Source organism: Lissotriton vulgaris, chromosome 6 (assembly GCF_964263255.1).
Source record: "Lissotriton vulgaris chromosome 6, aLisVul1.2, whole genome shotgun sequence".
NCBI classification, from domain to species: domain Eukaryota; kingdom Metazoa; phylum Chordata; class Amphibia; order Caudata; family Salamandridae; genus Lissotriton; species Lissotriton vulgaris.
The window spans coordinates 1,020,123,895-1,020,149,746 of record NC_141694.1 but is presented as its reverse complement, the minus strand read 5'-3'; the positions used below and the strand labels follow the sequence as shown (position 1 = coordinate 1,020,149,746).

The following is a 25,852-nucleotide window of genomic DNA, read 5'->3' as shown; positions in this document are numbered from 1 at the left end:
TTATCCCGAATCTCAGTCAGGTTGACGCTGCGGCTTCTGGGGCTGATGGCCTCCTGCATCCTTCTGGTGCATCACGCCCGGTGGCGGATGCGGGCTCCGCAGTGGGACCTGAAGTTTCAGTGGGCCCAGCATCAGGGCAACTTGTCCGACCATGTCTTGATCTCGGAGGGCACTGCAAGACAGTTGCAGTGGTGGCTCACGGACCGCGATTGGGTCAGCGGCAGATCTCTCTCCCTACCCCAGCCGGAGCACATAGTTGTGACGGACGCGTCCCTTCAGGGCTGGGGGGGCCACATGGGAGAGGCGGAGATCAGAGGCCTCTGGTCTCCGGCGGAGTCCCAGCTCCACATCAAACTTCTGGAGCTCCGGGCGATCCGGCTTGCACTGAAGGCATTCCTCCCCTCTGTCCGGGGGAGTGTAGTGTAGGTGTTCACGGACAACACCACCGCCATGTGGTACTGCAACAAACAGGGTGGGGTAGGGTCGTGGACCCTATGCCAGGAGGCTCTGCGCCTCTGGCCGTGGCTGGAACATCAGGGCGTGAACCTGGTGGTTCAACACCTGGCCGGTTCCCTGAACGCCAGGGCGGACAAACTCAGCCGTCGGTGCATTATGGATCACGAATGGCGTCTGAACTCGGACGTGGCTCAAGGCCTCTTTCAGCAGTGGGGAGAGCCTTGGTTAGATATATTCGCCACAGAAGAGAATGCGCAATGTCATCAGTTCTGCGCGGTGGAATTTCCGAGGCAGCACTGGCTCGGAGACGCTTTTTGTCGTGAGTGGAGTTGCGGTCTGTTGTACGCCTTTCCACCTATACCACTTCTGCCCAGAGTGCTGAAGAAGATGAGGCGTGACCAGGCCCAGGTTATCCTTGTGGCTATGGACTGGGCACGAAAATATTGGTATACAGAGCTACTCAGCATGTCTGTCGATCCCCCGATTCGTCTGCCTCTTCAGGAGGACCTTCTGTTGCAGCAGCAGGGAACCCTCCTCCACCCGAACCTGTCCAGTCTCCACCTCCATGCTTGAAGATTGAGCGGCGACAGTTGAGGCCATTTGACTTGCCTCCTGAAGTTTGTGATGTGATTCTGGCAGCCAGGCGTCCCTCCACGAAGTCGGTATACGCCTGCAGGTGGAACAGATTTGTGGCATGGTGCACAGCAAAGGCTGTGGATCCACTCTCTGCCCCCCTTTCTGAGGTTCTCCTCTTCCTTCTTCTTTTTCTTGCCCTGCAGGGCTCTGCTCTGGGCACTATCAAGGGCTACCTTTCTGCCCTTTCTGCCTTCTTAAGGCTAACTGATCAGCCTTCTCTGTTCAAGTCCCCGATTGTTAACAGATTCTTGAAGGGCATCACTCATATGTTTCCTCCTGTTACTTTCGTGATGCCCCAGTGGGACTTGAACCTGGTTCTAACTTACCTGATGTGCGCTCCCTTTGAGCCGCTTCATAACTGTCCTCTCCGTCTTCTTACACTTAAGACTGCTTTCCTGGTTGCCATCACCTCTGCCAGGAGGGGGAGTGAGCTCCAGGCTCTTTCCTCTAAACTTCCTTTCCTTTCTGTCCATACGGACAAGGTTGTGTTGCGGACAAAACCCTCTTTCCTGCCCAAGGTAGTCACAGCCTTCCACATCGGGCAGTCCATCACCTTGCCCACCATCTTTCCGCCTCCGCATCCCTCGAAAGAGGAAGAGAGGCTCCACCGTCTGGACCCAAAACGTGCGCTCTCATACTATCTGGATCGCACACGCCAGTTCCGGGTGGATGACCAACTCTTTGTTGGTTACGTGGGCGCTAAGAAAGGACGGGCGGTGCACAAACGGACCATCTCTCAGTGGATCATGTTGTGCATCCAAGCGTGCTACTCTTTGGCTAAAAAGAAACCTGGTGTTGGGCTGAGGGCCCATTCCACTCGGGCCACGGCGACTACTACTGCCCTGGGCCGAGGAGTCCCCTTGCAGGACATTTGTCAGGCAGCTACGTGGGCCTCGCTGCACACGTTCGCAAAACACTACTGCCTGGATAGCCAAGTCCGGAGGGATGGCTTCTTTGGCCGTTCCGTCCTCCATGAATTTCTGGTGTGATTATTGGTTCGCAGACCCACCACCGGGGTTGGTATTGTTGGGGTATCTATTCTAAGGCAAGTAATCTATCACTAACGTGTCTCTTTCAGATGCACAAGTTACTACTTGTGTAACGATATATCTGTAAGAGACATTAGTTAGTGATAGATTCCTTACCAACCCACCTATCCTCCCCGTTCTGCGAACTGATATCTAGGGTTAAGGTCATCCCCTTTCAGGGCCCTAGTTTCATGGCACCAGTGTTGGTTTTTTTCATGGCTCCGCGTTTGCGGCGTGGAAAAGCTGTGTATAAGAACTGACGTCAGCGTGCGGAGGCGGTGTCTAAGTATTCCGACGACGTCATCATGGCGCCCACAACGCCGACGACGGACACGGAGCCCCGGATGACGCCAACGGACGCGCATGGTTACTGCTGCGCAAAAAAATTCCGGATCCAGTCTGACGCTTAGGGATATTCTAAGGTAAGGAATCTATCACTAACTAATGTCTCTTACAGATATATCGTTACACAAGTAGTAACTTGTGCATCTGAAAGAGACACGTTAGTGATAGATTACTTACCTACCATGAGAAAAACTTCAAATGTATTCCGTAGTAAAATGTTTCTTCTTGCTGGTTCCCTGTTGGTTCATATCCTCAGAACCATATACTCATGTAATTCTTTGTTAAAAGTCCTATAAAATATGCTTTTTTATTTGTTTATATTTGAGGAACTGCTTCTATGTGTCTGGCGTTTATGGGCAGTAACACAAGTACACTATGTGCACTCATTATTCCGTAGGGAATTCACTTAGAAGAAAGCCTTTCCTGGTAGTGTTGGTAAAAGGCAGAATAAGTGGCCCCATCTGATTCTAAGGAGTGGACGTTGAAATAAAAGGCCTACATTATTCGCTGATGTGTTATAACATTCCACCGGTCAATTATCACTAGTGTGAAACACGCACACTGTTGAAAAGCTTGTATCTGATTGTGGAAAGTCTATTTTCTAATTCCTCTTTCTGATACTCTAGGTTTTGACTTTGGCATCCGTCAGAATGGGGAACGAGTTAATCATGTTAATCTTCCTCCCTGGGCTCGAAATGATCCTCGCTTGTTTATCCTAATCCATCGCCAAGCCTTGGAGTCTGACTTCGTGTCACAGACTATGTGTCACTGGATTGATTTAGTGTTTGGATATAAACAAAAAGGCAGGGCTGCTGTTCAGTCTATCAATGTTTTCCATCCTGCTGTAAGTACATTTTTTGTTTCAATTGTATTTATTCATCGTGTAATCACACCCTAGGCGGGTATAGTTTTCACTTTGCAATACAATTTTGACGGATGGTTGATTGATTTACTAAAAATAAATAGTGAAATATTGGAGTACGATCTGCTGAGATGTTCATTCCAGAGTGTTGTTTTTCTATGGAGGCAAGCAATTTTCAGCCACCTAACACCCACAGGCATTGAATGAAGTTGTTTTTTTATTTTAATGAAAGGAAAGCCATCCAAATTCAGGGACCCAGGTAGGGTGCAATGTTCCATATAGGAACATTAAAAAACAAAACAGTGCTATTCACTCTTATGTTACTGGTCCTCACCATCATGAACTATTTATTCCCTGCTGTCAGCAGAGGTAGCTGACCAAAAGTGTAATTATGATGGATACTTCTAATTTCTGATTCCTCACCATGTGAATCTCCCCAGGTGCTAAACTCATTATACAAAACTATTTGCAACTGCTGCTGAGTGCCAGTCAAGGTGCCATCAGTCTTAGGGTGATCAGCTGGCATGGACACAAATGATACACAGTGATTGTAAATATTCAGGACAAAGGCTCAAAATTCAGGACAAAAATTCAGGTTAGGAGGTCTCTGTTATGGAAATATCTGAGGAATTCATGCAAAAATAGACCGCCACACACGTATAAGTCAAAATTGGTTTGTATACATGGCAGCATGGATCAAGCAATCTCATGTTGCAGGAGTAATTTAAGGGTTACAAACTAGAAAACATACACACTAAGCAAAGTTTGGCAGCCAATATCGGGTGCAGTTAATAATTCTATCTCCACACTGCATTTCCACTGTTAATGAAGGAATTGATGGGCGGGGGGGCTACCTGGCACTTTGATGTGCATACAAAAAGGTGATGGCTGGAAAGCTTGAATTAATGTCAGCCACTGCTAATTACTCTCTCTGGGCCGCATACCAGCCCTGCGTTATTTTGTACACCATGGCACCACAGTTTATGAAAATTATTCTTGACCCTGCTCCAATGGTAGCAGTCCAGCCCAAACTGCCAGGCCAAGTCCTCCCTGAACTAGAACACAAGCAACACTAGACCAGTTTTGCTCTTATTAGTGCTCATCAATCGGATATAGCTTTGTTTCAGTGGCACAGTGCGCTCACCATTCATATCTGGGCATACCCGTCCCACTTAGGGCATCACACTGAAGCCTACAAAAAAAGTAATGGGTGGAATACTTGAATTAATCTCAGCCACTGGTAGTTACTTGGGGCCACATCCCAGCCCATCATTGCTTTGCATACCCTCCCACCTCAGTTTAGACCCAGCCATATGAATCAGTCTTGACCCTGTTCCAATGGGAACAGTCCAGCTCGTACTGCCAGGCCATGTCCTCCTTGAACCGGAACACAAAACACAAGCAACCTCAGACCGGATTTGCCCTTATTAGGGCTCCTCAGTCTGAGATTAGTTCCAGTTGCTAAGTGTGCATGGGGCCCGCACTGGGCTTACTCATCCCACTGAGAACCTACAAGATTCCAGTGGATTCATCACTTCACTCAATACTGGGTTGGTCCCCCCCTCCCGCACCAGCAATTGAGGAAACTATCTGTCACAATTGTTATTAGGAGCGTTGCTGAAGTCCTTTCCCTCCATCTCCTGTTTACAGAGGTAAAATCTGTAAAAAATGTGGTCACTTCTGTCCACTGTCCATTAGACTGGCCAAGCACCGACCAAACCTCTTCTGCCCTTTAAAAAGGCCCTCATGGACGCCTGTTGGGTAATTGGCTGAACCATGTTCTGGCACTGTGGTCAGTCAAAACGTCACTTGTCATCATAAATCAGCTTCTGGTGACCCAGATTTAACGCAATGTCTAATGCCTGAGAGTGTGATCATGCAGGTGTCCTCCAGGAGAGTCAACCCTAACATCTTTCTGACTACTTCTCCAGACAGCCTCCAAACTTGTGGAAATGCTTGGCAAACAAATGGTCTCCACGACCAGTCTAGCTTTGAGGTCGGTCAACGCAGTGTGCCTCCTTGGACTTTACACTCACACAATTTAGGACATGGTGATGAGATTTTATCAATTGTGCCAGATTATTTAAGGACGGCCAAGTTAGTCCGCTGGGGAATAGACACCACTGTTTGTCTAGGAAGGGCTGTTGGGACAAACAAGGTTTTCGGGCACGGCGCATGGATGAGATCTGCAGGACTCTCTGGGGACATCCAGGCGTCCTAAGTGGACATGCCCTTCAACTGTTCCTGCCTGTTTTGCGGGAAGGCGGATTGTGCCCTGGAACATTTTAAGGAAAGGCTAGCCACAGCATTCTCTTCCCTCTTTGGGGATAAGCCATAGGCTCAGCTTATCAACATCAAGGATAGAAGCCTCCATCCTATTTTGGCTATCCTTCCTCTCAATGCCTTCCTGCACAAAGACAATTTCAAGATGTTCACACTGGCCCAGGTTTTTTCTGTCCAGGATCCCAGAGACTAGATGGGTGCGTTGGACCTCCAGGATGCCTATATCCACTTCCCTGTCCTGCAGACCAACAGGCACTCCCTCCTGGTCAAAGTTGGCCATGAGCACTTTCAGCTTGCAGTTCTCCTTTCAGGCTTATCACTGGCCCTTTGATATTCTCAAAGGTGATGGGGATGTGGACACTGCCCATCTTCAGAGGTTGGAGTTTCGACTTAAGTCTCAGTGGGACCAGCACTAAGTGAATCTATCAGATTCCATCCAGGTGTCGGAGGAGACTGCAGAAGATCTGCAGTGGTGACTGCTCAACTGCAATTGGATCAGCAGCAGACCCCTCTCCTACCCCGCCCAGAGTTCACAGTGGTCACGGGTGAATCGCTCCTGGGTTGGGGTAGCCGTCTGGGAGAGGTGTAGATCAGAGGACTATGGTCTCTGGCAGAGGCACACTTCTACATCAGTTTGCTTGAGTTGCGAGTGATTGCCTTGCCTTTGAAGGCCTTCCTGCCTGCCATCAAAGGTAAGTTGGTGCAGGTTATCACAGCCAACAGCACCGCCATATGGAGATGCATTCTACTTGCTGTGGAACATAGGACTCCTGTATACCTTTCCACCACTGCATCTTCTGTCTCAAGCTCTGAAGAAGATCAGGAATGACCTGGCCCAAGTTATCCTTGTACTCTAGACTGGGCCAGGCGAGTGTCGTACGCAGAACTTTTTGGTCTGAGCATCTGATTTCCAATCAGACTGCCACTTCAGGATGATTTTCTGTTGCAGCTGCATGCTAGGAACTTGCACCCTGGCCTGCACAACTTGCATCTCCTTGGGTGGAGATAGAGCAACAATATCTACTTGCCTTTGAGCTCCTCGCTGAAGTCAGAGATGCCATCCTGGCTGCCACGCTTTCATCCGCGAAATGACTGTATGCCGGGCACTGGGATAAGTTTATGGTTTGGTACGGCACTCACCAGACGGACCTATCGGAGAAGATGTATTTTTGATTGTTTTGACTTTGGGCCAGCAAGGACTTGCCCTGGGCAATTTAAAAAGTTACAGTTGGCTCTTCTGCCTTTCTACTTTTGCTGGACCCGGAGTTGTCATTCTAATCACCTGTCTTGTTGAGTTTTTTCAAATGTTTTCAACATATGTTACAGCTAAACTCCTTTGTTAGGCACAATTTGGACTTAAATTTGTTATTTACTTTCCTCATACGTACTTCTTTTGAATAGGTGCACAATTGTCCATTTCATCTTCTCACCTTAAAAACGGTCTCTCTAATTGTGATAACATCTGCACTCCGGGTTAGTGAGCTTCAGGTCCTCTCTGTTCAACCTCCTTGTACCACTTTTTTCAATACAAACTGGTGCTCAGGACTTGAGATGCATTCCTGCTGAAGGTGATGACTTTTTTTCACATCGGACAAGCCATCACTCTTCTGGCTTTATGTGCTCCGCATCATCCCTCGAGGAAAGGAGACTCCCTCCTTTGTACCCCAAGAGAACTCTCAGATTTTACATTGTTTGCACCAAGAACCATTGGGTGGGTGATCAGCTCTTTGTGGAGTTCTCTTGGGCAAAGAAAGACAAGGCAATGCAGAAGCGGACCATCTCACGATGGATAGTCCTCTGAAGTATTGTCTATATGGCATCCCCCCATAAATTCTGAGGGTTCAGTCTACCAGAGCTAAGACTGCGTTGGCCCACAGAGGGCCTCTAATTGATATATTAAAGCATACAAAAAAGTGATAGATGGAATGCTTGAATTAATTTTAGCCACTGGTAATTACTCGGGGCTCTACCCAGAGACATAGTGTTATTTTGCACACTATGTCACCTCAGTTTGGATGCAGCCATATGTAAACACAAAAAGAAAAGGAAGTGATGTCTGCCAATCTTGGCCAATCAGAATGCATTATTTTATTTTTTAATTTACAGTACCTCCAGAGTATTGTGGAACTCCAGTGGGTCTAACCGTCCAGATATCACTATTTCTGATGGATACATCTGCCTGTGGATTCCTCACCTTTTGAATTACCCCATGCACAGCATTCCACTGAAACTTTTCTCCATGGTTCTCCCACGTCGACGAGTACCTCATACCGGAACGGCTCCGCATGCAATTCCACGTGATGTCATTGGAGGCATGAGAAGACCTTGCCGTTCCCTTTTTTACTGCGTTGTCGACGCATAACGGTTTTTCCAGGGCTCTCCATTTCTGGGAGTTTCTTTGTTGCAAGTGGGGATGAAGCAGCACCTAAAGGCACTAAGAAAATCTCTACATACTTTAGCAAGCAAAGCAAAGCAATCTCCACAAAACAAATCCCAAAACAAAAAGCCCTCTAGTAACTGTACATCATGCCCCAGGATCACCACCGCCACACAAGTTATTTCCTCCCAAAAAGACTCCCCTAGACAAGTCACTATAGATTTAAAAGAGTTGAGTCCGCTAACTTTTACAAACTTAGAATGCTCTTAATAGATACTTAATATTAGCAGACGACCATGAAGAAAATTCTGAGACAAGTGGAGAAGATTGAGTGCATAACACAGCCTACAGCCGGCTTGAGAGAAGTAGGGACCCAAACAGAATTAGAGGACACTAATGAGGTGCTGAGGGATCTTTACCAAAAGCAGAACTCTACACAAGAGGAGATTGGAGGACTTGAGAATGCTTCTGGACTTGCTAAAAGCTTGCTTATAGCTTCTAAAGAAAAAGTAACTTGATAAATTGTTCTACGCACTCTGGTGAAAAACCGTATCTGACCAACAGGGTAAGCAAGCGACCAATACATCCACCTAGTGCACACTCCAAACATCTTGTAAAGGACACATCAAAGCAGAATATACACCCAACTAGTATAGTTCCTTATTCCTCAACACCAACTGCACATATGACTCACTTGAATGAAATATCTGGGCCACGCAATTTTTCGACGAACGAGGGGCGCATTATAGCCCCTCGGGCGCCGCACAACGTACATAGGTTGAAATCATTAAGTCATTATGAGCCAGGTCCAAACCCAAAAAATGGCTGGGAGGGTCATTGCCATTTACAGAGCACCCACCCATCAACTCAATACTCAACTAAGTATGAGCCCAATACATATAATATCTTCTTGATAAATGTCCCAAGATTAAACTGTAGAGCCAGAGAAGACGAGGACTCTCTGATAAATAAAGTGATCCACTGGATCAGATTTAAACGTCAGTGCCTCTCTGTAGTAAGATCTAATATAAGAGCTGAAAGGTTCCAACAGAAAGTGGGTAGTATGGATGATATAAAGTTAACGTTCCATTCAAGATTTGTAGCAGATAGTCTAATTAATATGAACCTTCGGTCACATACTCTCTTTGATACATTGATTACTATCAAACAAAACACTCCTGAGCTAGCCATCTCCACCAACCTACACCAAGATACGCAGGAGACAAAGAACTTAGACTCTGTAGATTGACTGGCTCGGCAAGACATGGTGAACAAGATGGCAAAGGGAGACTTTCTTTCTGTTTTATAAAGGGAGACCCTAAACAAGATATGACCCCCGTCAGCTTTAGTTCTTGTCCTAGCCCCCAATTAAGTCTTGATGTTATTTTAGATCATGGGTACTCACAAAGTTTCTCTCAGGGCCAAATTTACAGTGTGATTTGTGTCCAAGGGCCGCACCAGTGGGAGCGGGGTCAGTGGGGGAGGGGCGGGCTAGAGCAACAAAAAAAACTGTGACCATGAAGTTGAACACAGGTCCCTGCAGAGGACGCCTTCGTCCACTGAGCCACCAGACCCGGCATACACACATCTCTCTCTCTCTTTCTCTCTCTCTCTATCTCTTTATCTCTGTCTCCCTCCCTATCTCTATCTCTCTCTCTCCCTCTCTCCCTCTTTCTTACTCACTTTGACTGTCTCACTTACTCTCACTCCCTCTCTCTCCCTCTCCCTGTCTCTCTCCCTGTCTCCCTCTCTCTCCTTACCTCTCCCTCACTCTGTCTCTCTCACTGTTTCCCTCTCTCTGTCTCCCTCTCTCGGTCCGTCTCTCTCCCTCTGTCTCCCTCCCTCTGTCTGTCTCCCCCTATCTGTCTCCCACTATCTGTCTCCCACCCTCTGTCGACCTCCCCCCTCTGTCTGTCCCCCTCCCTCTGTCTGTCCCCCTCCCTCTGTCTGTCCCCCTCCCTCTGTCTGTCCCCCTCCCTCTGTCTGTCCCCCTCCCCCTGTCTGTCTCCCTCCCTCTGTCTGTCTCCCTCCCTCTGTCTGTCTCCCTCCCACTGTCTGTCTCCCTCCCTCTGTCTGTCTCCCTCCCTCTGTCTGTCTCCCTCCCTCTGTCTGTCTCCCTCCCTCTGTCTGTCTCCCTCCCTCTGTCTGTCTCCCTCGCTCTGTCTGTCTCCCTCCCTCCGTCTCTGTCCCTGTGTCTCCCTCCCTCTGTCTCCCTCCCTCTGTCTCCCTCCCTCTGTCTCCCTCCCTCTGTCTCCCTCCCTCTGTCACCCTCCCTCTGTCTCCCTCCTCCCTCCCTTTGTCTGTCTCCCTCCCTCCCTCTGTCTGTCTCCTTCTGTTTCCCTCTGTCTCCTTCCCTCTGTCTCCCTCCCTCTGTCTCTCTCCCTCCCTCTGTCTCCCTCCCTCTGTCTCCCTCCCTCTGTCTCCCTCCCTCTGTCTCCCTCCGTCTCCATCCTTGTGTCTCCCTCCCTGTGTCTCCCTTCGTCTGTCTCCCTCTCTCTGTATCCCTCCTCCCTCTGTCTCCCTCTCTCGGTCTCCCTCCTCCCTCTGTCTGTCTCCCTCCCTCCTTTCCTCCCTCTGTTTCCCTCACTCTGTCTCCCTCCCTCCCTCCCTCTCCCTCTGTCTCCCTCCCTTTCGCTCCCTCTACCTCCCTCTGTCACCCTCTGTCATCTCATCCTTCCTGTGTGTGCCCGAGCTGAGCCAGCTTCCTGGGCACTGTAGGAAGGTGGATATCTGACTATGGTTGCCCCTAACTTTTTGCCTGGTATTTGACTTAGTTGGCCTTGGATCCTGCTATTCAGGACCCCAGGCTTCCTGCTCTCTCTGTATAATGGACTCCATGTACCTTAGGTACATATCTAATTGGATACTGAGTCATCTTATCAGCCCCTGTACAGTGTACCTTAGGTACCCAGGGCATAAGGTGCACCCAGGGCCTACCAGGGGCTGCAGCATGTATTATGCCACCCCTGGCTGGCCATCCAAATCTGACACAACTGGCTGATCAATCAGCTGGGGCAAGGTGGTGTAATCACCCTTTGCTGTAGATATAGTATACCTATATCTAAACCTAAAATGGACACATATACTCCTATAAGTCACTCCTATGGCAGGCCTTAACAATCCTGGAGGCAGAGTGCTTGGAATTATGTGAGATAGTGCTCTGGCATGAGCTGAGCCTGTCTACAGCTTTCGGAACCAAGTCCTTTAGCTGTTTCCATGATAACGCTATACCATATACTCTTAAGTGCATTATAATCCTCGCGGTTATTGCTCACTTTGGTATAGCATTATCAAAACATGTCGAGTAAGGTGTCATACGAATTTGAATACTACCCCCTCACCATTTCTGGCGACGGGGGTAGCATTCCACCCTTCTAGAGGGACACGACATGTACCTAACTGTGAACCCCGGTTAAAGTTAACCCGAGCCTCAGCATCACAAAATGGATGCTGCCACCACAGACACAAGTCTGACCTCCTGCTGCTGGGAGTCCTTTCAGCGAGGGAGTCTTGGACAAAGGGTTTCCTGCCTGGGGAGGTGCTAGTACCACCCCAGACAGGATTTTGTGTATTGGGTAGGACAGGCCTCAAAGGAATGAGACATGCCTGGGGCACACAAGGTGTCCCTGTGCATACACTGGTCTAAACGAGTTCCTGGGGCTCACCAGCCCCAACTCTGGCGCAAGACCGGACAAAGGATAGGGGGTGTAACCACCCCCCTTCCTGGTCCCACCCATAGGAGGGACCTAGTCGTAGTAGAGCCCCCTTTAGCAGGATAAAGGTAGGAGCTGGTCCATTCCAAGTTAAATTAATCCTGAACTGAAACTCTACAAGAAGAAACTCTGGACTTCGACTTTCTACAACAGAAGACTGAAGAAATCTCCCTTGTCGGCAAGGAGTGTCCACCCTGCACAAGCAGGCACCATCAGCGTCCAGCGGCTTCCCTTTGTCGTCTTCCCTCGAGGATCCAGACTTCAGAGCCCGACGAGACCCGGATTCCCAGACCTCTCCGACCTCTACCTACATCTGCAGCACAGCTGAGACCCGTGGGTGCGACGAGACACGTGGGACCGGCCATCTTGGAAGAAGCAGCACTTCGCTCCAGCACGACTTCTGAGGTAACTTTGACGAAGTGATTTAGGGACTGAGAAGCCCCAGCCCCGAGCAGCTCCTGCACCGAAGACCAGCCCTCCAGCATCCACGAGATCTGCGTGGGGCCCCTTCTGCCTGTTTGCTGCTCGACGCGTTGTCTGGTCACTTGCCGGCTGGCTAGTGACCTCCTAGACGACGAACCTTGAAATCCAATCTGCTGGTCTGGTTGCTCCAGACTGGCCCTTGCTTCCCTGCAAAGGAGAAGCACCCCGGACCCTCCTGGTCCGCACCAGACGCCGTTTCCACTTACTGCGTGGGTTGCCTTTGCCAAGGCCTGTTGACTCCAAATCCGGATCCGACACCGCCGACAGCGAGAGCCTGTGTGGGACAGCTCGTGCCTTCATCCTGGTCGTCGAAGACACCTCCTGGTCCACGTGGCTGCAGAGACAAGCGTCCACTCTTCACCTGATCGCGGCGACGACTTCTGGTTCCACTCTGGTTCCACTCCAGTCACTGGCTAGTGACTTTGAACATTGTCCCCTCTGCTTTCAGGTCTTCAGCATCACTGATCCACCCTTGGATCACACCGGACATCTTCCTCCTGGTCGCCTGCAGCATCTTTTCTTTCAGGCTCCATAGACTTCAACGCCGGAACCCGACACGACTTCGCACCTATGCACCCGCAGCCCGTGGGTGAGGTAACAAGAGCATTTCGGTGCTCAAGGGTAGATTTACTCTCCTAGTGTCCAGTTCCACAGTCATTTTAGTCCTAACTAGTCAGGATTGTCCGTACTCACCTTTTTCTTGAACTGTACTGTCCATAGACGTTGTTACGTATCTCGCGTGTGAGTTCACACTCTGCACACGCGTTCCGTGGGCCTCCTATTACTTACCTTAAGTAGGATAGTGTAGTCCCAGCGATCCTACAGCCTCTGGACAGCTCCATTCCTTCTATCGACTCTCGCATTCCACTTACTTAGTATATGGTTTGTTGCGACCCTAGGGCAACATTGTAACTTGTGCAACTTAACGTATTTTTCTTAAGAGTCTTGTCATGTGCTTAGCCCTCTGATCTCATAAAGAGTTCAGAGGTGTTTGTTAGTTAATAAATATCTTGTTCATTTTCATAACTACCTGTGTGGTGTCCTTTCATTTGGTATTCAAGGGGTTATATGTGGTAAAACAGCTGGCTTCACATGCCAAAAGAGTTTAGCCTAAGACTGCTTTGTCCATGCTACCATTAGGATAGCTGGTCTATAAGGTTGACTTTACAACCAATCACCATAAGAGTTGTTTGGACTGATACAAGGTGATCACTAGAATTAGTGAGCATCATATATCAGGCCAACTTCTTACAGGCACACACACACACAGACTGTAGCACCCGAGCACTTCACAGGTCTTTAAAAGACCAATCTGAAAGAAACAGGTTAGTATTATATTCCTTACCTTAGATTATCCCCAGGCGTCAGACTGGATCCGGAAACTTTTGCGCACCAGTACCCTTATTTATATTTATTTATTACATTTGTACAGCGCGCAGCTACCCGGAGGTTTCCCGGGGCTAGAGAACACAGAAGAAGAAAAGGCTAGGCAACAAAGTGGTAGGGGGGACTACTGATTGAAAAGCCAGGTTTTTAAGTCTTCACGGAATTTAAGATAGTGACCCTTGCGTGTCACTAGGCGTCGTCTGCGGCTCCGCGTCCGTTGTCGGCGTCGGGATGATGTCGCCGGAGTACTTAGACGCCGCCCTCGCGTGCTGACGTCAGTTCTTCTTTTTTCCGCACCAGCAAGCGCAGATCCGTAAAAAGTTGTACCCTAGTCAATTTTTGACTAACTTTTTCGATCCTTTTTGATCGTCTTTCGAAGTCTCTCGACTCCGACGGTGCAGGTAGGGATGCCCGGGTTCAAACCCTGCGCCGATTGTTGCCGAATGATGTCGGTAACCGACCCCCATCGCCGGTGCCTTCACTGTCTGGGCCCTGACCACGACGACAAGTCCTGCTCCGACTGCCAGGCCCTGACGTCCAAAGCTAGAAGGGAGCGGTCCCGCAAGTGACTCGAGCTCCGGCAGTCAGCCCCACGCCGCTCGAGGTCCCTGTCCGGAAGGAGGTCGAGGGACCGGTCGCGGGGCCGGAGTCACCACAGTTCCGGGAGTCGTCATCAGTCTTCGGGCTCGAAGTCCTCCGCTAAGAGGCACAAGAAGTCGTAGAGGCGACATCGCTCTTCTGACTCCCCCCGACGCTCACGCGATGCGGCCGGGTGTTCGGGCGACACCGCCCCGCAGCTCCGCCGGAGCCGCAGGCGTCGCGGCCTGCTCCATAACCGCTGGTCCCTGGGCATAACGCGACGCCAGAGGAGATCGATGCCTTCCTCATGGCCATGAGGTCGCTCACTCCTCCGTCGGGTTCCGCGGCGCCTTCGGGCCAAGCGGCCCGACTGGGTCCCCAAGCGGGCCGGGTGCTTTGGCACCGGCGCCGTTGGGTGCTTTGGCCCCGTCGCCGTCGGCGACTTCGGTCCCGACACCGCAAGGCCCCGCCGGATCGGACTCCTGATCCAGGTCGTCGCTGGTCGACCTCACGACCTCGCCAGCCCCCAGGGAGTCGTCTCCGGCGCCGTCCCAGGACGACGCCGTCCCCGGTCCTACCCTCGATTCGGGTCCGGCGTCAGAGCGGCGCCGCTCAGCATCGTATTCGACGGCGCTTGGAAATTTCTTCTTCTATGACCCGGCCCCATCCTTTCAACCTGAGTACCAGGTGATGGGTGGCGAGGAGGATTGGGAGGGGTCCGAGGACCCTCTGGCACATGAGTGCCAGTCTTCTCAGGACTGGACAGGTGAGCTTGGGGAGGCCAGTGGTCTGGACACTTCGCACAACTCTGGTTCTGTCTCCCCTCCTACCGTGGCTACGGAGGAGGGGGCTGCCTATAGTGAGGTGCTGACGCGGGCTGCCAAGGCCTTGGGCCTTAAGTTCCCCGTCGCGGCCGTGAGGACTAACCTCCTCACTGAGGTCCTTAAACCGCAGGCAAGCTCGGCCGAGCCTCTGCTGCCTTTTAATGAGGCCTTGTCAGACGTTCTTCTGGGCACTTGGTCCAAGCCCGCGACAGGTCCGCCTGTAGATAGGAACGTGGCCAGGCACCACTGCCCTGCTCTGAGCAACCCTTGCTTCCTGTCCACCCACTCCACCCCGAGAGCCTGGTAAACCAGGCCTCTAACTCCCAGACCGCATTCCCGACGGCTCCCCACGATCGGGAATCCAAGAGATATGAGCAATACGGAAAAAAGGTATTCTCCTCCCTGAGTTTGGGATTGCGGTCAGTCAACACTGCATGCCTCTTGGGCCGTTACACCCACTCTCTGTGGGACACGGTCGCGGACGTGCTGCCACAATGTCCGGAGGGGGTCCGGACTAAACTCGCCCAAGCCCTTGCGGAGGGTCGAGATGCGGCACAGTATTTCATCTGGTGTGGGCTGGATACCACGGACTCACTGGGCAGAGCGATGGCAACGACGGTGGCGATTCGTCGCAATACCTGGTTGAGGTCCGCCAACTTTTCAGCTGATGTCCAAAACACCCTTATGGACATGCCGTTTGATGGCCGTCACCGCTTTGGCGACAAGGCAGACCATGCGCTTGAGCGCTTTAAGGACTCCAGGGCTACGGCCAAGTCCTTGGGACTCTCCGCCCCGCGCCAGCAAATGGCTGCCTTTCATTCCTCTCGTGGCCAAGGAAGGGGCGCCCCCACAAGTCCTGCCAGCCACGGGCCGCAGACTACCATCCAGCGCGGTGGCGGACGTGGAAACTGCCGTGGATGCGGTCGGGGACAACGGCGAGGCCAGTCCACATCTGCCCCTGCAGCATCCGCCTCTAAACCCTCCTAGTCCGAGCTTTCAGGCCCATGTGACGCCAGTGGGGGGCAGGGTTCGCCATCACCACCTCCACTGGCGCACTGTCACATTGGACAGGTGGGTGCTGCAAATCTTCCGAAGGGGCTACTCCCTCCCCTTCGAGGCGTCCCCTCCAGCCATGCCACCACAGTACCACCGCATGTCGGGGGATAACTTGAAACTTCTACAGGAGGAAGTTACGGCCCTCTTGGCCAAGGGGGCCATCGAGCGCGTTCCTGGGCCAGAAGTAGGGTGTGGTTGTTACTCCCACTACTTTCTGGTATCCAAGAAGGGCAAAGAACGTCAACGGCTTCCTCCGGAAGGAGAAGTTCAAGATGTTGACACTGGCTCAGGTCTTAGCTGCCCTGGACCCGGGAGACTGGATGGTAGCGTTGGACTTGCAGGACGCTTATTTTCATATCCCCGTCCTGCCGGCCCACCGGCGTTACCTGCGCCCCACGGGTGTTCACGAAAGTGATGGCGGTGGTCGCAGCTCATCTGCGCAGGTTAGGGGTTTCAGTCTTCCCCTACCTCGACGACTGGTTGTTGAAGGTGGGCTCGCCCCAGACAGTTGTCAGCCACCTCTAGACTACAGCCAACTTCCCGCACCTGCTGGGGTTCTCCATCAATGTGCCGAAGTCACACCCGTGTCCCTCTCATTGGAGCGGTTCTAGACTCGGCGCAGTTTCGGGTTTATCCTCCCGAACAGCGGGTTCGGGATATTCAGGCTCTGATGCCGAACTTTCAGCCGTTATCCTGAGTATCGTTCAGGTTGACGCTGCGGCTTCTGGGGTCCTGCATCCTTCTGGTGCATCACGCCAGGTGGCGGATGTGGGCTCTGCAGTGGGACCTAAAGTTTCAGTGGGCCCAGCATCAGGGCAACTTGTCCGACCATGTCTTGATCTCGTAGGGCACTGCAAGACAGTTGCAGTGGTGGCTCACGGACCGCGATTGGGTCAGCGGCAGATCCCTCTCCCTACCCCAACCGGAGCACATAGTTGTGACGGACGAGTCCCTCCAGGGCTGGGGGGGCCACATGGGAGAGGCGGAGATCAGAGGACTCTGGTCTCCGGCAGAGTCCCGGCTCCACATCAACATTCTGGAGCTGCGGGCGATCCGGCTTGCACTTAAGGCATTCCTCCCCTCTGGCTGGGGGAGAGTAGTGCAGGTGCTCACGTATAACACCACTGCCATGTGGTACTGCAACAAACGGGGCAGGTGGGGTCTTGTACCCTATGCCAGGAGGCTATGTGCCTTTGGCATTGGCAGGAACATCAGGGTGTGACCCTGGTGGTTCAACACCTGGCAGGTTCCCTGAACGCCAGGGCGGACAAACTCAGCCGTCGGTGCATGATGGATCACGAATGGCGTCAGAACTCGGACGTGGCGAAAGCCCTCTTTCAGCAGTGGGGAGAGCCTTGGTTAGATCTATTCGCCACAGAAGAGAACGCGCAATGTCATCAGTTCTGCACGTTGGAATTTCCGAGGCGGCACTCGCTCAGAGACGCTTTTCGTCGCGAGTGGAGTTGCGGTCTGTTGTACGCCTTTCCGCCTATACCACTTCTGCCCAGAGTGCTGAAGAAGATCAGGCTCGACCGGGCCCAAGTCATCCTTGTGGCTCCGGACTGGGCACGAAGATACTGGTATCCCATGTAGGAGAGTAGGGTCTGCAATCCTATGATCACCCAGATTTTTTGCTTTTGTTTCACTGGTTTACGACTTTCTCTGGCTGTGGGCCTGCCAATCAGACCCACAGCCTGGCTGTTCTCTCTCTAAATTACGACATGTACCCTAGGTGCATTTACCAATTGGTACTGGGCCACCTTATCAGACCCTGTAACTCAGGGCATAGGTGTACCCAGGGCCTACCAGGGGCTGAAGCATGTATTATGCCACCCCTGGCTGGCCTCCTAAAATCTGACACAACTGGCTGCATGACAGCTGGGGCAAAGTTGTGTAATCACCCTTTGCGGTAGATATAGTATACCTATATCTAACCCTAAAAATAGACACACAGATTCCTATCAGTCACTCCTATGGCAGGCCTTAACAATCCTGAAGGCAGAGTGCATGGAATTGTGTGAAATGGTGCTCTGGCATGAGCTGAGCCCATTTGCAGCTTGCGGAACCAAGTCCTAATAGCTGTTCCATGATAACGCATACCATATACTCTTAAGTGCATTATAATCCTCACGGTTATATGCTATCTCTGGTATTGCTTTATCAAAACATGTCGAGTAAGGTGTCATACGAATTGGAATACTAACCCCTCGCCAATTCTGGCGACGGGGTTAGCATTCCACCCTTCTAGAGGGACACGACATGTATGTAACTGTGAACCCCGGTTAAAGTTAAACGAAGCCTCAGCTCCACAAAATGGATGCTGCCACCACAGACACGAGTCTGACCTCCTGCTGCTGGGAGTCCTTCCAGCGAGGAGAGCTTGGACAAAGGGTTTCCTGTCCGGGGCGGTGCTAGCACCATCCCAGACAGGGTTTTGTGTATCCTGGGTAGGCAGGGCTTTACAGGAAGGTGACTGCTGAGTGGCACCCCGGTGCTCACTACGCATAGGCCGGTCAGAACCAGTTCCAGGGGCACACCAGCCCCTGGCCTGGGGAGGTCCGGCACGGGAGAGGGGTGTAACCACCCCCCTTCCTGGTCCCACCCCTAGGGCAGGACCTAGTCGCGTACCCACCCCTTTCTGTAGGATAAAGGCAGGAGCGGGGACCCTTCCAAATTAGTTCATCTTTGAATCAAGAAACTACTTTCTACGAAAGGAACTCTCGACTTCTTCTCAAGATTTCTCCCTTGTGGCTAAGGAGTAGTCACCCTGCATCCGCAGGCACCATCTAAGAACTCTGCGGTTTGCTGCACGTCCTTCCTCAGGAATCCGACCGACCAGCACGACGTGACCCGGCTTCCCTGGCACCTCTGACCTCTACCTACCTCTACAGCTAAGCTGAGAACCGTAGGTGCGACGATACCTCGAGGGACCGGCCATCATCAGAACTGCACGACTTCTATCCAGCACGACCGCCGAGGGATCCTCTGGTGAGTGTTTTGGGGTCCGAGAAGCCCCGACCCTGAGCAGCTCCAGCACCGAAGTACAGCCTCCCAGCATCTCCACGATCTGCGTGGGGCCCTTCTGCTTTTTGCTGCTCACCGCGTTGTTTTGCTACTAGCCCGCTCGCTTGTGGCCTTCTGAACGACGCCCGGCGACATCACTGCTGCTGGTCTAGTTGCTCCAGACTGGCCCTTGCTCCCTTCCAAAAGAGGAGCACCCCGGACCCTCCTGGTCCACTCCAGACGCCATTTTGAGTCCACCGCGTGGGCTTGAATTTGCCAAGACTTGTTGCCCCAATCCTGGGTCCAGCGACGTCGACAGCTTCATCCATCGTGGGACAGCTCGCACCTCCATCCTGGTCGCCGACAACGCCTCCTGGTCCATGAGATCTGCAGAGCACAGCGTCGCCCACTCACCTAGTCGAGGTGACTACCATCCGGTGCCCTCCTGGTGCCACCTGACTACTGGCTAGTAGTCACAAACTTGGTCCCCTCTGCTTTCAGGTGTCATCCATCTTCGATCCAGGCTTGGATCAACTCGAACTATCTTCACTGGTCGCCTGCCAGCAACTCCCTTCCTTCAGGCTCCTGGTTCGTCTACGAGGATTCCCGACGTCTTTTGAGACCTATGCAGCTGCAGCCCCTGGGCTAGGTAACTTCGGCATTTCGGTGCCCCAGCATAGCCTCACTATCCAAGGGTCAGGATCCACTGTCGTTTTCGATCTAACTAGTTGGGTTCGCCCGAGAACACTAACTTTGTGAAATCTAGCTACCATAGACTTTGTCCCGCATCCCGCGTGAGAGTGCACCCTCTGCACCCGAGTCCCCTAGGCCTCCTACTAGTAATCTGAAGGTTCAGTAACGTAGTCCTAGCGATTCCAAAGCCTATTAGTACAGTACTTACCTGCTAGTAATTTCGCATTCCACTTCCATAGTATATGGTTTTCCGTGCCCCTCGGGCATTTGTGTAAATTGTGCAACTTGAAGTATTTTCATAAGAGTTTTGTTGTGTGCTTAGTACCCTGTCCTCATAAAGAGTACAGGGCTGTTGTGATCTAAATAAATACACTGTTTATTTTCATAACACTTGTGTGGTGTCCTTTCACTTGGTGTTCAAGGAGTATATGTGATGGTATAACAGCTGGCTTAACACGCCCTCTAGAGTTTAGCCCGAAGACTGCTCGTATCCACGCTACTAGGATAGCTGGTCTATAAGGTTGACTTACAACCTATCACCATAAGGGTTGTTTGGACTGATGCATAGTGATCACTAGAATAGTGAACACTGCATATCAGGCCAACTTCTCACACTGCCGTTTGGCCTCAAGTCCGCTCCGCGGATTTTCACAAAGTGTCTTGCACCGGTGGCAGCTTTCCTGCGTCAAATGGGTCACCAAGTCTTCCCCTACCTCGACGACTGGCTGGTAAAGGCACCCTCAGCTGCGGGCGTGACCGAATCCTCCAGCGCCTGCACCAATCTTTTTCAACGGCTAGGATTAACTCTCAATCTCGAGAAATCCTGCATGATCCCTACAAGAAACATCACCTTCCTCGGGGCAACCTTGAACACGGAGTGCGCAAAGGCATTCCCTTCGAGGGAAAGGACAAACAAGATAATATCTCTAGCCACGGCTGTGGCGTCAAGAAAGTCCCTAAAAGTTCGAACCTACAAGTCACTCCTAGGCATGATGTCTTCTTGTATACTCCTCATCCCTCACTGCAGACTCAGGATGCGCCCATTGCAAGAAGCCCTCACGAACCAATGGACACAGAGTACAGGTTCTTTCGAGGACATTGTAAAGATTACACCAAAAATATCCAAGAGTCTGGACTGGTGGAAGAGTCGCAAGAATCTATCTATGGGACTGCCGTTTCTACTTCCAGCAGCACCTATGGTGATCACCACGGATGCCTCCCTGGAAGGCTGGGGAGCTGTCCTCCAGGACCTACGAATAAGCGGCAAATGGACCACTCAGGAGAAACAACTCCATATAAATCTTTTGGAACTGAGTGCTGTGTATCTGGCTCTACAAGCCTTTTTACCACGCATCCAGAACTCCCAGGTGCTCGTCAGAACGGACAACACCACAACAATGCACTATCTCAACAAACAGGGAGGAACGCGTTCGCTCACTCTATCACGCGAATTGCAAAAGGTCTGGAACTGGCTTGTACTCCATGGAATCACACTCAGGGCGGACTATGTTCCGGGCAAGGACAACACCATTGCGGACGCCCTAAGCAGGCAAAGATCCCTCTCCCACGAGTGGGAGCTCGACAAGAGCATGCTGGATCACATATTCTCAGAATGGGGAGTCCCAGGAATCGACCTGTTTGCCACCAGGGGGAACGCCAAATGCCCAAACTACGCAAGCTGGCATCCCCAACAAGGGTCACTCGGAAATGCTTTTTCCATCGGTTGGTTCAGCGTATTTGCGTACGCTTTTCCACCATTTCCGATGATCCCAAGAGTCCTCAGGAAGATGAAGGCGGAGCCTTGTACCCTGATCCTAATTGCCCCGTTCTGGCCGAGACAGCACTGGTTCTCGGATCTTCATCGCCTCTCCATCAGGACACCGATTCGTCTACAGCAGCACCCGAACCTACTGACAATGTCCAGCGGGCAGGTACAACACCCGAACCTGCAATCGCTCAGGTTATCGGCCTGGCTCCTGAGCACAGAGAGTTCTGTGACCTGAACATCCCACAGGAATGCAGGGACGTACTGGCGAAAGCGAGAGCAGACAGTACCAACAAAACATACTCTCTCAAATGGAAAAGATTCTGCATTTGGTGCTCAGAGCAAGGCCTGCGGCCACTACATATCACACCCGAACAGATATTGCCATATCTGCTGCATTTGGCACAGTCAGGTCTGGCGCATGCATCCATAAAGGTTCATCTGGCGGCTATCTCACGATTCACCAGGACTTTCACAGGACCATCTCTGTGGTCCAATAGGCTTGTCAAGCAGTTCCTGAAGGGACTTTATAGATCCTTCCCGAGACCTCGGAGGGTCCCTCCGACATGGCATCTCAACTTAGTCCTCAACCAACTCATGAGGCATCCTTTTGAGCCCATTCATCGAGCATCCATCAAGTACGTCTCATGGAAGACAGCTCTGCTACTCGCTCTAACATCTGCCAGGAGAGTAGGCGAGCTACAAGCTCTATCCATTCAAGAACCCTTCATGCAGTTCAAACAGGACAGGGTGGTGCTGAGGACAAAGCCTAAGTTCATACCGAAAGTGCCTTCAGACTTTCATCTCAATGAACCGATGGTTCTACGTTCTTTCTTTGCAAACCCTTCCACCGCAGCAGAAAGAGCGCTGCATTCTTTGGACCTCAAACGGTGCCTAAAGTTCTACATAGACAAAACTAAGACTTTCAGAAAATCATCACAACTATTTGTGGCCTACAGCAGACCAAGGATGGGTATGCCTCTCACGAAACAAAGCATCTCAAGGTGGATCTCCTCAGCGATAGCATTCTGCCATGACAAGGCCGGACGGCCTTTGAGTGCTCATGTTGCAGCGCATTCCACCAGGGCGATGTCCACATCAGCAGCACTGTTCGCTGGAGTGCCGATCTTGGACATATGCAGAGCGGCGACCTGGAAGTCACCGCACACTTTCTCCAGGCACTACTGCCTGGATATTGAACTTCAGAAGGATGCAGCAGTGGGCCAGGCGGTGCTTCGCCATCTATTCCAGTGAGGTGAGCCTTCCAACATCCCGCCATCCTGGTATGCACATTTTTCTGTCTTTATGGTATTTTGCTTTATGCTATCGTTGCAATGTTGTATGATAATATGTGTATTATCTAACATGACTATATAGCAACCTTACATCAGAAATGTGCATAATGTACTCTGATTCAGGCATGTGAATCTATGAAAGACACCCCTAATACTGGATAAGAAAGAAACGCGTTACTTACCTGTAACAGCAGTTATCCAGTATTGGTGTCTTTCATAGATTCACATGCCTGAATCCTCCCGCCTCCCCTGGAAGGACTCACATCTCTCTCTAACTATATTACGCCTACCTAGCTGGGTGCGTACGAACATCTGAGGGACTGAGGCTCCTGCCAGGAAGGTTCTAGAGGGATGTCATAGCTGATTGGCTGGCTCTAAGAGTTTGGTCCTTTTTACATAAGGACAAGGATAGGCTACTAAGGTGAGGCCCTTAGGCCTATTTTCTCTATGTATGTCTATAGGACATTACTTTTCTATGTACCGGAGGCTCCCGTCTCGACGACGGGGAATGATTCAGGCATGTGAATCTATGAAAGACACCAATACTGGATAACTGCTGTTACAGGTAAGTAACGCGTTTCTCGTGTCGGGTTCCGGCGTTGAAGTCTATGGAGCCTGGAGGAAAAGATGCTGCAGGCGGTCAGGAGGAAGATGTCCGGTGCAATCCAAGGGTGGATTGGTGAAGAGAGGAACCTGAAAGCAGAGAGGACAATGTTCAAAGTCACTAGCCAGTGACTGGGGTGGAACCAGGAGTGGAACCAGGTGTCGTTGTCGCGATCAGGTGAAGGCGGACGCTTGTCTCTGCAGCCACGTGGACCAGGTGGTGTCTTCGACGACCAGGATGGAGGCACGAGCTGTCCCACGCAGGCTCTCGCTGTCAGCGGTGTCGTCTCCGGATTCGGGTTCAACAGGCCTTGGCAAAGGCAACCCACGCGGTGAGTGGAAACGGCGTCTGGAGTGGACCAGGAGGGTCCGGGGTGCTCCTCTTTGGGAAGGGAGCAAGGGCCAGTCTGGAGCAACCAGACCAGCAGCAAAGTTGTCGGAGTTCGTCGTCTAGGAGGTCACATGCCAGCCGGCCAGTGACCAGACAACGCGTCGAGCAGCAACCAGGCAGAAGGGCCCCACGCAGATCTCGTGGATGCTGGAGGGCTGATCTTCGATGCAGGAGCTGCTCGGGGTCGGGGCTTCTCAGTCCCCAAAGCACTTGGACAAGGATGCCTCTGAAGTCGTGCTGGAGCGAGGTGCTGCTTCTTTCAAGATGGCCGGTCCCACGTGTCTCGTCGCACCCACGGGTCTCGGCTCTGCTTGAGATGTGGGTAGAGGTCGGAGAGGTCTGGGAGTCCGGGTCTCGTCGGGCTCTGAAGTCTGGATACTTGCAGGAAGACGACAAAGGGAAGTCGCTGGACGCTGATGGTGCCTGCTTGTGCAGGGTGGACACTCCTTGCCCACAAGGGAGATTTCTTCAGTCTTCTGGGGAGCAGAACGTCGAAGGTCAAGAGTTCTTCGTGGAAGTTGTCAAGAGTAATCTGATTTGGAATGGGACCAGCTCCTACTTTTATCCGGCTAAAGGGGGCTGCACTACGACTAGGTCCCTCCTCTGGGTGGGACCAGGAAGGGGGGTGGTTACACCCCCTTTCCTTTGTCCAGTCTTGCGCCAGCTCTGGGGCTGGAGTGCCCCAGGAACTGGTTCTGACCGGTGTATGCACAGGGCTCAATGGAATGTCTCATTCCATTGAGCCCTGTCCTACCTAATACACAAAATCCTGTCTGGGGTGGTGCTCGCACCTCCCAAAGCAGGAAACCCTTTGTCCAAGCCGCCCTCGCTGGAAGGACTCCCAGCAGCAGGAGGTCAGACTTGTGTCTGTGGTGGCAGCATCCATTTTGTGATGCTGAGGCTCGAGTTAACTTTAACCGGGGTTCACAGCTACATACATGTTGTGTCCCTCTAGAAGAGTGGAATGCTAATCCCGTCGCCAGAATTGGCGAGGGGTTAGTATTCCAATTCGTATGACACCTTACTCGACATGTTTTGATAATGCTATGCCAAAGTTAGCATTTGACCGCAAGGTTCATAATGCACTTAAGAGTATATGATATAGCGTTATCATGGAACAGCTATTAGGACTTGGTTCCGCAAGCTGCAAACGGGCTCAGCTCATGCCAGAGCACCATCTCTCATAATTCTAAGCACTCTGCCTTCAGGATTGATAAGGCCTGCCATAGGAGTGACTGATAGGAATATATGTGTCCATTTTAGGGTTAGATATAGGAATACTATATCTAAAGCAAAGGGTGATTACACCACCTTGCCCCAGCTGTCGTGCAGCCAGTTGTGTCAGATTTGGGTGGCCAGCCAGGGGTGGCATAATACATGCTGCAGCCCCTGGTAGGCCCTGGGTACACCTATGCCCTGGATACCTAAGGTATACTGTACAGGGACTGATAAGGTGGCCCAGTACCAATTGGTAAATGCACCTAAGGTACATGCTTGTCAATTTAGAGAGAGAACAGCTAGGCTGTGGGTCTGATTAGCAGGCCCACAGCCAGGGAAAGTCGTAAACCAGTGAAGCAAAAAGCAAGAATCGGGGGTGACCATAGGATTGCAGACCCCACTCTCCTACATAACCCCCCCCCCAAACTTAGGGACATTAAACTAACCTTGACCAGGTGAGTCTTCTTGTTCTAAGTGGAAGTACCGGGAGAGACCATCTGCATTACCATGGTCAGTCCCTGGGCGGTGCTCCACTGTAAAGTCCATCCCCTGTAGGGAAATGGACTACCTAAGAAGTTTGGGGTTTTCACCCTTCATTTGATTTAGGCTTATGGTCGGTCTGAATCTTGAAGTGAGTGCCAAACAAGTATGGCCTCAACTTCTTCAGGGCCCAAACCACAGCAAAGGCCTCCCTCTCTATAGCTGACCAACGTTTCTCTCTAGGGGTCAGCCTTCTACTTATAAAAGCAATGGTCTGGTCATGACCATCAATATTCAGTTGAGAAAGAACAGCTCCCACACCCAACTCAGAAGCATCTGTTTGGACAATGAATGGCTTGGAGTAGTCTGGACTCTT

The 25,852-nt window shown here is 51.5% G+C and overlaps 1 protein-coding gene across 3 annotated transcripts in view; it reads left to right on the top strand.

Annotated features, from left to right (window-relative positions):
- The window catches only part of LYST (lysosomal trafficking regulator), a 4,348,576-nt gene that overhangs the window by 3,388,054 nt on the left and 934,670 nt on the right, over positions 1-25,852 (top strand). For all 3 annotated transcript variants that reach the window (XM_086927077.1, XM_086927076.1, XM_086927078.1), the window contains one exon: positions 3,092-3,309. In XM_086927077.1, the coding sequence (XP_086783203.1) occupies positions 3,092-3,309 (218 nt within the window). The remainder of the gene's footprint in view (positions 1-3,091; positions 3,310-25,852) is intronic.